The 12467-nt window shown below is 39.1% G+C and overlaps 1 protein-coding gene across 2 annotated transcripts in view; it reads right to left on the reverse strand.

The window, feature by feature from the left end:
• Nucleotides 1-12259, reverse strand: part of LOC139114761 (protein odr-4 homolog) — a 27165-nt gene extending 14906 nt beyond the window's left edge. The window contains exon 1 of one of the 2 annotated variants that reach the window (XM_070676654.1): nt 12043-12259. In XM_070676654.1, coding sequence (XP_070532755.1) covers nt 12043-12138 — 96 coding nt within the window. In that variant the 5' untranslated portion in view covers nt 12139-12259. The remainder of the gene's footprint in view (nt 1-12042) is intronic. The other variant, XM_070676655.1, reaches the window with a different exon arrangement.
• Between the last annotated feature and the right edge of the window lie 208 nt (nt 12260-12467).

Raw genomic sequence — 12467 nt, forward strand, 5'->3', positions numbered from 1 at the left:
GTTAGCGGTAGGATTTTCAAGTTAGTAGCCACACTTACTCAGTGTGGCTAATTTGGTCCTAATTTTATTAGCACACGCAACTTTCATTAGCCACACATACTAAATGCTGGTAGAAACATGCTTCAGTCTTAAATTGGTATAAGACATCTATACCCTCTTTCTGCATTCAATGTGAAAAGGTTTAAATGTTAAGTGGTTCTTTTTATCTTTCTAAAGACGAAGATTAACAAACTTTTAAAGTATGGCCATGACTGCTTGATTTTTAACGTTTCTGCTGTTATACATTTCTCTTTTCACAGCAAAGGCTACACAGACGGTAGACATGATCTTTAAGTAAACTAAACGTTTGTAAAAACACATTCAGAGACACCAAGACCTTATAAACATTTTTAAGAACAGTCAAATCATCATTATGTGATTTGGGAAAATTGTTTGAACTCAGACCAAAATAAAAATGAAAAAGAGTAAAATATTGATGAACATGTTACATCCTCATCTATATATACTCTTTTGTTGTTGATTTTGCAAAACCTGTATTGCACTTTATGATCAAGATCCCCAATTGGGATAGGATTTCAATAAAGGCTTACTTCACTTTACTTTACATGCCTACCCTAGTTAAACCCCGATACAGAAAGGTGATGAGCGTATAATAGATCATTACAGTTAGTAAAATTACTTTTCCGATCAGAAAAACTATTAAAAGGTGTTACAACAATGAGACATTGAAGTTCCCGCGACAGCATCGTTAGGAAAATGGCACGTTTTGCCAGTACCTTCATGAATCTGTGTCCCTCCGTACCCCCGTTACCTAAATAGAATAGTCCCACTCCGCACATCCGCCATTGTTATTCTCACTCAAGGCCACGACGTTGGTTTTCCTTCTCTAAATATGCAATTTCATTTGTTTGACGCTATTATCCTTTCATCAGTGAAGAGTTTTTACCGGTGACTATTACAACTTTCAATGCTGTGTCGTTGTTTTCACAAGATGTAGACCGTTTGATATTGCAACGTCGACTTGCTTTTATGTGCAGTCAATGCACATGCCATGCCGCGCCCTATTTTTTCATCCATGGTTTACGGTTCACACTATGCTGTTGATCGACAGCATACACGACGTCTTTGTTTCACGTTTACTTTTTTCAAGTTATGATAAATGTGGAAATTTCACTAAAATGTCGCTGATCCAGGGATTGTGTAATCAGTTTGATTTGATACTCTGATATGAAATACTGTGTCAATAAAGCTCGGAATCGTCGTGAGTTTTGCTGCTTTTGGCTATGGTTGTCTATCTTAGTATCAACATGATGGGAATGCAATTCATGGAGATCGAGATCGCGAGAATGTAATCATAACTGTTTTCTGTATTTTGTCTTCCTTTACAATTTCAAGTAAGTGCTTTAAATAAAGAGTTTTTTATGTTGTCTTTAGCATATCAGTGGAAAAGCATTAAGATTTGGACTGTTTTATTATCAATTTCGACTATAGAAATCAGCTGTCGCCACGCTTTTGAGATCGTGGCGATTGCCGATGGTTTTTGTTCGCCACAAACAAGTTTTAGTCGCATTTTGCGACTGTGGCGACCTCTACCGCGAACCCTGCATCACTTTGCTACCAGATTTTTAGAATTCAATTGATGCCTTATTTTATTTCTGGTGGTAAAAGTTTACCATCTGAAATGAAAAAGTATTTCTATCCTGGAAATGTCATGCAGGTTATTTCAATAAAAACTGAACAAATATTTCCTTCAATGTAAAAACTATCAGGAACATCATACAAAACATCTTGATTTGTGAAAATAAGAACCCCTGAATGCCGAGAAAGCTGTAATTGCCACGCTTGAGATTATAGACTGGCTAAAAGTTGCTCAAAGTGGCTACAAGATTTTTAATTTGGCTAATCATTTGGTTATCATTTTGGTGACTTAGGGGGAGCCCTGAGTACGGCAGTCTGTCTGTTAGTCAGATTGTCTAGAAAATATATCTCAAGTAAACCTTATATACGTTGGTTGCTTTGTAGCTCATATCTGGAATTGTAACCTAGGTGGCTGACTCCAGTGACTCGCCATTTTCAACAAAAAACGTAGTATGCAAGTAGCCAAAGGTTTGAGTCTTCAAGAAGTTATTGCTGCAGACCTTGTAAACAACCAACTTTTTCATTTGCAAGTATGAAGGGTGACATAAATATACACACACACAAACAATTTTTTATCTGTATAGATAGCAAACTAGGCTGCTTAATATAGCAATGTCAGTCTACTAATTACAATCTTAATTACATCAGATTCAGTTGATGTAAGTAACGTATGCTGTGAAAACCAGATATGAACTGAAAATGCTCACATGTTTCATTATATGTTGCTTCAGTATATATTGCGTTTGTCTGTGAATTTAAATTTTTGCCATGTTTATGAACCTGAATGGATTTTGTAAGAGTAGACTCTGCTGAAAACCAATTTTCACATGTTACCTTTGTCTTCATTTATATGTAATTATAGACAATGCAGGGACCAAATATTCTCTACATTAATTCCATGCAATACAATGTAAAGAACAGAACACCCTTACTTTGGTATGGTTGATTTGATTGTATTGCTGTTTTTGATGTACCAAGCCGCACGGTGGTGTATGTGTGTGTCTGTTGCAACAGATAATGCCGAACATGACGTACTTCGATGGACAGTGCATCAAAAAGTGTTCAAAACACTTGACATTATCGAATATTACAAGCTATAGGCCTACAAGAGCTAGTGTGTTCTACCACATGTAATCAAATACATGTATGAGCAAAGTGTCAGTGACACTATTTTTCTTTCCGGGAGCCAAGTTATAGTTTGTTTTCATATACCTTCTTTCAAATTATTTTTTCTTGTTCTGTAATACCAACGCTACCAAAATTTAAAAGGCTTAAAATAATGTTGTACTACTAAGCGTTAAGATTGTTGAAATAGCTTGAATATATATGTATAGGCCAAAATGAATTTTAAACCAAAATTTTATGAATTGGCAATAACATGTCTGCTTTATTTATTTGCATGCTATATTGACTGACAGAAGTCTGGGGATTTCTGTCTTTCATATACTGAATAAAAATCATGTCAACTAAACAGAATGTTTATGATATAACTTTAAAAGTACACACTCACCATTTTGACTAGGTTGGGACCACCCTGTTGGGGGGGCTTTTTATTTTCTTCCATGGGGATCAGCCATTTTTTGATGTCCTATTAATAATCCACAAACCCCCAGGCTGAAGAAACTAACCAGTCCCTATGTTAGTCCACGCCTTGAAATTCAAAGAATTTGGCACTTGCCAAACTTTTTTCAAGAAGACTTTAAACTGTTCCTTCTTAAAAGCAAGAATAAATATCAGGGACCACCGTGCAAAATTTGATACAAGAGAAACAAATACCTAATATTTCCCGACACGTGAAAATCAAAATGACCTCTGTATGAGTGTGAACTCTGTGGGAAAAAATAACATTTTCAATTTTAATGAAGCTAGTGTAAACGTTATTTACTCCATGAGCTTCTAAATGAATCCCCACAAGTGGAAGACCAAATATATACACCTTTAAGGGTCGAAATATCTGCCATGGGGCATAATTAATATGAGGATATGATAGGACTTCCAAATGTCAGAAAGTTGTGTAATTTTTGTGTCTTTTTCGTTCCCTAAGTAAAAAAAAAACATGAAGGTAGACGATCACATTAACGAGGATTCCCTTTCTCGTTAATGTTCTTCTCCAATGGATTCATCGCATATGATACTGTTTCCCAATTCCGAGGTATGTCTACACTCTCCCATGATCATCATTAGATCTATGCTAAGAAATATTATAGGCGATGGCATCCATTAGAACTATGACAAGAAATAAATGTTATATAATTGTGACGAACTTAATTTGCGTTTTCATGTCAGACCTATAGAGTTAGATGAGAGCTGATTAATAAAACCACATCAAATGCTCTAGCACAGTGCATGCTCACATGTATATAATTGAGAAAGCACCGCAGGATTTTACTATTATTATTTTTTTTGATCAACTTTCTCATTTTTTTCTGTAAGGCTTTTCTTTCCTTAAAGGGAGTTGTGCATACATCATTAAAGTTAAGGGACCGTTCAGTTTTTACGGCCGGGGGCCGGCAAAATCCAGGGGGTCATCGTAATTTTGGAATCTGCAACGGGGGGTCATCGCTTTTCACTGGTAGGAAAGGGCCCGGGGCGTCACCACATTTTCAAAAATATAATACCTACAATAAAGTTTACTTTATGCCATGGCCATGATCAATCTTTTTTACCAGCGGGGCGCCTTCGGCGGCCCACTACAAAAAATATACTTTATGTATACCCATGACCCTCTAAATGGGCAGACGCCTTGGCGGCCCACTCCAATTAGGTTTACTTTAGGTGGCGTTCAGTTTTTACGGCCTGGGGGGCCGGCAAAATCTTGTCGCCGGTGTTCAAAAAAATATGACCCCCCCCTGCATTTTTTGTGAAAAAAAGATGACCCCCCCTTTGTTAGATGAAAAAAATGATGACACCCCCCCCCCTGAAAAATAACCAAAACCCATATGTCAAATTTACCCGCATGGTTTGGATTTGAACTCCGGTGCGCGGCGCACTTTATTCGTGTAGCAGAGATGCCAGTGCACAAACTTCTCTGCCACATCCATTGAAACGTCTGTTAATTATGACGACTGTAAGGCAATTTTTAACTTCATTTCCATAGACAACTCATGTCCATGGACATTGTATAAAGTAAACTTTATTGAGTGGTTCGCCAAAGGCAGCCCTCCGGTTAAGAGGGTCATGGGCCATTACGTAAAGTCAACTTTATTCTAGTGGGCCACCAAAGCTGGCACGCTGGTAAAGAGAGTCGATCATGGCTATTGCATAAAGTAGACTTTACTGGACAGGGCCGCTGAAGGCGCGCAGCCATTACATTATTCGTGCATGTCCGGGGTCCTCAATGTAAGATTGCCGTGGGGTATTACATAAAGTCAATTTATTGTAGTGGCCGCAGGCGGCCGGTAAAAGAGGGTCAATCATGGCCATTGCATGAAGTAAACCTAATTTGAGTGGGCCGCCAAAGGTGTCTGCCCGTTAAGAGGGTCATGGGTAATACATAACGTATATTTATTGTAGTGGGCCGCCGAAGGCGTCCCGCCAGTAAAAGAGGGTCGATCATGGCCATGGCATAAAGTGAACTTTATTGTTGGTATTATGTTTTTAAAAATGTGGTGACCCCCCCTTTCCTACCAGTGAAAAAGCGATGACCCCCCCACCTTTGCGGATTCCAAAATTATGATGACCCCCCCTTATTTTGCCGCCCCCCCCCCCCGGCCGTAAAAACTGAACGGTCCCTTATGCAATGGCTATGATCAACCCTCTTTAACGGCGGGCCGCCTGTGGCGGCCCACTACTATACATTGATTCTATGTAATACCCCATGACAATCTTAATGGCCGCACGCCTTCAGCAGCCCTGTCCAGTAAAGTTTACTTCATGCAATGGCCATGATCGACCCTCTTTAACGGCGGGCCACCTTTGGTGGCCCACAAGAATAACGTTAACTTTATGTAATGGCCCATGACCCTCTTAACCAGAGGGCTGCCTTTGGCGAACCACTCCAATAAAGTTTACTTTATACAATATCCATGGACATAAGTTGTCTATGGAAATGAAGTTAAAAATTGCCTTACAGTCGTCCTAATTAACAGACGTTTGCATGGATGTGGCTGAGAAGTTTGTGCACTGGCATCTCTGCTACACGAATAAAGTGTGCCGCGTACCGGAGTTCAAATCCAAACTGTGCGGGTAAATTTGACATATGGGTTTTGGTTATTTTTCAGCCGGGGGGTGGGGTGGGGGGGTCATCAAATTTTACATCTGACAAAGGGGGGTCATCTTTTTTTCACGAAAAATGCAGGGGGGTCTATATTTTTTGAACACCGGCGACAAGATTTTGCCCCCCCCCCCCAGGCCGTAAAAACTGAACGGTCCCTAAGAGGTTATATCTTTGAGCCGCGACTCTATTTTTCTTTCCCAAAGACCTCTCGCTGGCTACTCGCCAATGGAAGACGGTGAACCATAATAAAACTAATGAATATCTGATTTCTGAAAATAAAAAATATTATTATTATTATTATTATTAAGATTTCTTAACAAACTCAATACACGTACGTCACAGGCCCTGTACAGAACACACAAAAGAATATGAAAAATTTACAAAATACTCAAGTGACAGGGATAAGAACACACAACAAGAGTAGTCCTGCGGTGAAGAAAATGTACCGCAAACCAAAAAAATCACTGATAATACAAGTCAAAAAGTGAGGCTTTGAAACCGCGTTTAAATGGCACGCACAAAATGCAAGCCACGCGTACAAATCCAGTTCTTGCCACAGCCAAACAAAATCTTAGAGCAGATTTTAGTTCTTTAGATATGACACCAACATACGGATAGGACATCAGGTTCGACAATCACTAAGGGTTGTGAATTCACGAGAGTCGCGAGCTGAAACAAATCTCCAAGTCGTATGGTCGTGTAGCACACATGGCATTGCATATCCTAATAAATTTGGGTAAGACAAAACTTCTATGTACACCGAGTGGCATACAAAAAATACAAAATTCCTTCGACATTTTGAGATATTTTCCCCTTGCTCTTCTTACAAAATTTATCATGAAATTAACCCGAGGTACCAGGATTAATAGCCAGAATCTAGTGTCCACTAGCGGAACTTGGGAGGGCTTGTGTAGGTAAACTATAGGGAGCCTTCAGTAATTATATTGGGGTGACCCGGGGAATTCCGAGCAAACCTGCACCGTAAAATGTGACCCTCACCCTTTTCCGACATTCTAAAACTTGACCCTCCCCAACAACTGTGGTATTCTCCCGAGGAATAACTTTATCAGTACCAGCCAATTTACATTATGGTGTTTTTGGAGTGACAGTCGCAATTTATCACTCAAGGATTTTTGAAGAGATGTGGTATTTTTCATACATTTAAGGGAGGGTCACCATATTTTGTGCAACTATAAGCAGGCCAAGGTGTGGCTGATATATTATTTATCCCAAAATATCAAACCATAATACATGGAGTCTATCAGCAAATGATTGACAATTCCCCCCCCCCCCACACACACACACACAAAACATGCCATATCTGTATATTATGTATGTTTGATAATGTATTTTAATGTACTTTGCTTGAATTTGGAAGGAAAATGTATATTTGTGAACAAGAAATTGATTTGGAATTTCATCTAAAACGTGGTTCACTATACATAACTGTCTATGATGAAACTAAGTTTATTTGTGTACACTTGATTATTGATATTTAAGCTTATGTTCTTGTACGTTCTTGATTAGACTAGAGTGGTTACAAGTCCATGGTTGTGCAAGAAATTTTATTTTGGAATTTCACCGAAACGTTGATTCACTATGCATGGCGGTCTATGAGAGAACTATGCACAATTTTTTACTATATAAAACTAACAAAATCTTTGCATTTATGTACATTTGATAATTGATATACACTGTTCACCTATTGCATTATGCAATTTGCATATGTTTTGTCACTTGTCTTTTATCGATTATAACTGTTCAAAGTGTTTAATTTAGGATACCACTGCATCTTCTTTGCTTGTGAAACTTGTAGATAGGCCTAATATGTACGTATTTAACCCTTTGAGCGCCAAAGTCAATTTTTGTCACCTTTATAAAATATACCCAAATCTATTTTTTCCAATTTTTGCAAAAAATTTGATAAGACAGTGTTGCCAATGAAATGTGATGTACATTTGATAAAAATTATCAAATCATTACAGAAAAATTTACAAAGACTAGTAAAATGTTGCACTAAAATTTTGGCAGGAAAAATTACAGCACTCAAGGGTTAAAAGAATGGGTGTATTTTATTTTGGTTTCCTATTCAGGAAATATCAAATGGACAATCAATGGTTTGGCCATAAAATCAGCTCCTGTCAAAGTGACCCTCCCCCGTATAGGTTTCTAAAAAGTGACCATCCCCCTTGAACAGTTTTCTAAAAAGTGACCCCCAAATTCCCCCGGCCCAGCCCCTGTAATTACTGAAGGCTCCCTAAGCTTATTAAACCTACAAGTTTTTACACCCAGACGATCGAGTGATGCTCCTCCCCGAGATAAGAGCTGACATCCCATTCGACAACACTCTATCACACCCGAGACCATACCCGAGACTTGCTGCGAAAACGAGCCCTGCCACTCCTTGACATGTTCTTTGGGAGTGACCAAGCTACCCGAGTGGCAAAGGCTACGGATTCGCAGCAAACCCGAGACATGAAATAAAGTCTTCAATATAGCCGCATCATTACTGTTCCTGCAAAAACTCTATCCGATGCAGTGAGCAACGCAACGTGACTTTCAAAACCCGAACATATCAGCTTAATCGCTAGCGATCAACGAAGCATTCATGGGCGTAAAGAAAAGTCGGAGACATGTATTTTACGGCGTTTAGGTGGATGACATCATCCACCTAGCATCGTGTTTGTCTGTTATGCATTCGCTAATACTATGATATGACAAGACGACAAACGATGACGATAAACAGCACGTCCAAAACTACACATAGACGGAGCTCTCACTGTTGTTGCGAACTCTAAACTCTAAAACGATGCCCCATGTTGGAGAGGTCAGGGGTCAAGTTAGCATGGTACGCAGCATGCAGCAAAATACGGAACAGAAAGGCATTTGTCCACGCGTATCGACGTACGACAAATGTTACGCATTTTTGTCTCAAAAACGGCAAACAATCGTAAAGTATGTGCCACGACGGAAAGTTGTCGGGGAAAATTCAACACAGCCACGACCTCAAGCTCGGAAAATACTGGAAAAAAAAACACAAAAAAACCTAAACTTAAAGCCACGACCTTGCGACCGATCGTGGAAAAAAATGTTGTAAAATAAGCTTATCACAGTATTTAAATCCGCGACCTTGCGACCGGTCGCGGAGAAAAATATCTGCAAAAATTGAATCGAAAAAGCCGCGACCTGGCGACCGGTCGTAGAAAAATATGTAGTAGAAAATCCAAGTATTTAAATCCGCGACCTTGCGACCGGTCGCGGAGAAAAATATCTGCAAAAATTGAATCTAAAAAGCCGCGACCTGGCGACCGGTCGTAGAAAAATATGTTGTAGAAAATCTCAGTATTTAAATCTGCGACCTTGCGACCGGTCGCGGAGAAAAATATCTGCAAAAATTGAATCTAAAAAGCCGCGACCTGGCGACCGGTCGTAGAAAAATATGTTGTAGAAAATCTCAGTATTTAAATCTGCGACCTTGCGACCGGTCGCGGAGAAAAATATCTGCAAAAATTGAATCTAAAAAGCCGCGACCTGGCGACCGGTCGTAGAAAAATATGTAGTAGAAAATCTCAGTATTTAAATCCGCGACCTTGCGACCGGTCGCGGAGAAAAATATCTGCAAAAATTGAATCGAAAAAGCCGCGACCTGGCGACCGGTCGTAGAAAAATATGTTGTAGAAAATCTCAGTAGCCTATTTAAATCTGCGACCTTGCGACCGGTCGCGGAGAAAAATATCTGCAAAAATTGAATCTAAAAATCCGCGACCTAAAGTAACAAATGAAAAAAAAATCACGAACTGGTGACTTATCGTCATGAAATATGTCATTGCACTTGTGATTCAAAAGTGCCGTGTCATGTATATTGATCCATTCGCAACTTAATACTTTATCATAGCACCAACATTACAACTAGATCCAAAGTGAATATTTGCTGTCATTTCTGAAATGCGTTTAATTCAATAAAATAATGGTTAACCGTGTAAGTTACGTGTCTTATTCATTTTTCTTTCATGCTTGTTCTTTACCCAATGACACACAAGCTACTTGCTTTTATGTGGCGATGTGACGCCGCGCCGCCGAATTTCGTCATTACCGCACATCGGGTACTTTGCGTGAAGTTGACCCTTGTTACATTTGTAACTACGGAAGACCGGTCACGACATGCGACATGCGACCTGCGACTTCAAAACTGCGACCTGCGTCCTGCGAGTTTGAAACATACGACCTGCGACTTCGGCATTTAGACCAAGGTGTAGGCCTAACCTGCGACTTCACAACAGCGACCTGCGTCCTGCGTGTTTGTCAAACTGCGATATCAGTCTTGATTTGTTCGCACCATTGCTCTGAACACGAGCCTGAAAAACACGAGGGACACCATTGCACAGCCGGTTTACCGCATTCTCGCGACCAGAGCATTATTTTCGCACCGCTGGCCTACGCAAAAATCGGCCAGCGAAAGAATTCAACCAGCGATAGAAGTGTATGAAGCTGTGACGGTAGAGAATTCCACAAACGAAGAGCACAAATTTATTTTCCTTCTTACGAAAGGCAAACCGATCTGAAATAATGCAATAGCAATAGGGTTTTAAACGTCTACATCAGTGTTTAATAGTTTCTGGAACTTTTCTGCCTACATGATCTAAAATATTATATACACACAAAAAATAATATGTACATATTATAGTATGTACATATTAGGCTTAAAGACTGAAAATAGGATTGTAGGAGGGTTTAATTATGTCCTGTTTTACAGTTTTAACTCGCGTTATCTATAAAGAACTTGAGTCGGTCTCTGGCTATTCATGGTTAGCAAATATGTTTGCACTTCTGTCAATATCAGTATTATTTTAACTGCTTTACTTTGCATATGTTATTTGTGTAGACAAATGTAGTCCGAAGTTAACCAGTAAGAATATTTTTATTTTCCAATTTACTGAACAAAAGTTGGATCAATTCGATTTTTTGACGAAAAGTAAAAATAAAATTAGACGAAAAGATGGCAACATCCGATGATCAATCACTAGAGAATTGGAACAAAATTGGAAATGTTAGAAAATGAACGACAATAACTGAAAATTCGAATGTTTGCAATGACACTGACGCAGTTATGATACAGGGGGAACAACTGATGAATTAAACAGACAGCTAGATGGTTATACCACAGTGAAATGAGGATAAATACCAGAGATTTCTAAAAATCAAAAAGTTTGTCGATAACATAAGGAAAGAAGCGAGGTAAGGCAGACGAAGAATATCTAAAATAATTTGAAATTATAATATAAACATATAAATGCCTATCACGTAGCATATTATTTTCCATGCATTAACACGGACTGTCAACATTTCCGTCATAAAATTATCTCTCCAGATGAAAATGAGTGAACTGGTGTGTACATGAATTGAGTTTTGCCAGACTTGGTGAACGATTTACCAAAGCGAAAGCAATGGCTTATTAATTGATCGATGTTGAACGTTAAATCTCCTTTCCACGTTTTACCCTTTGAGCGCTGTAATTTTCTCCCACCAAAATTTTAATGCAAAATTTTACCAATTGTATGATTTTTCTGTAATTTTTTGATAATTTTGGACCAAATCGACATCACATTTCATTGGCTACAGGTTTTTCCCAATTTTTTTGCAAAAATTGGAGAAAAATTGACAGGGGTTTATTATATAAAGGGGACAAAAATAGACTTTGGCGCTCAAAGGATTAAAGTTCACGCAAGACGCCTCCAATCTAATACTGAGGAAAACACCATGAAACGTTACGTGTTGTTGTCACATGTCGCAGTTGTGAAGTCGCAGGTCGCAGTTTGACAAACACGCAGGTCGCTGTTGTGAAGTCGCAGGTTACACGTAGGTCTAAATGCCGAAGTCGCAGGTCGCATGTTTCAAACTCGCGGGACGCAGGTCGCAGTTTTGAAGTCGCAGGTCGCATGTCGCATGTCGTGACCGGTCTTCCATATGTAACAATACTATTACGGCCTACACGTACATAGCACGGTATGCCGGGTTTCGCAACTGAAGATTGCGACTTGAAAATGGTCGTACGACCGGTCGTGTAGCGGACCCATTTAAAACGTTGTCTCATTTTGAGCCAGGTATCTAAATGTTGGAGAACGGCTGACAAAATAACACTGACCTACAGACCCAGTGTCATAATTCCCGTTGATAATGTATTTATTTACCTGACCGATGATCAGTCCAAATAACCATTGATGAACACCGAACATGCTTTCAACGTACGTTTGTACGATTTCTTCGGCAACAACAGACCTTCCCATTATGATGAATGTAATTTAGAGGCCTTAGTACCGATCGATGACATGTATGCAATACACTGACTTCGAAGAGACGAGGGACATGTGAGCAGTCGACAGGAAATGGAACAGCTGATAAAAGTTTAATTTTGTATTAAGAGTAAATGATTCGTCTGAGTTGGATGACTGATCTGTTACATTTGATACTATAAATTTACTAAAAACTTTTCTATATAATTCAAAATATATGAATAAAATATTTGGATAATGACTGAAATAAAACGTGGTGATCATGGGAATGTTCCTGTGGCTTGTTTATCGTAGTGTTCAAAATGCATAAATAGGGTCAGGAT

Source organism: Ptychodera flava, chromosome 16 (assembly GCF_041260155.1).
Source record: "Ptychodera flava strain L36383 chromosome 16, AS_Pfla_20210202, whole genome shotgun sequence".
Classification (NCBI taxonomy): domain Eukaryota; kingdom Metazoa; phylum Hemichordata; class Enteropneusta; family Ptychoderidae; genus Ptychodera; species Ptychodera flava.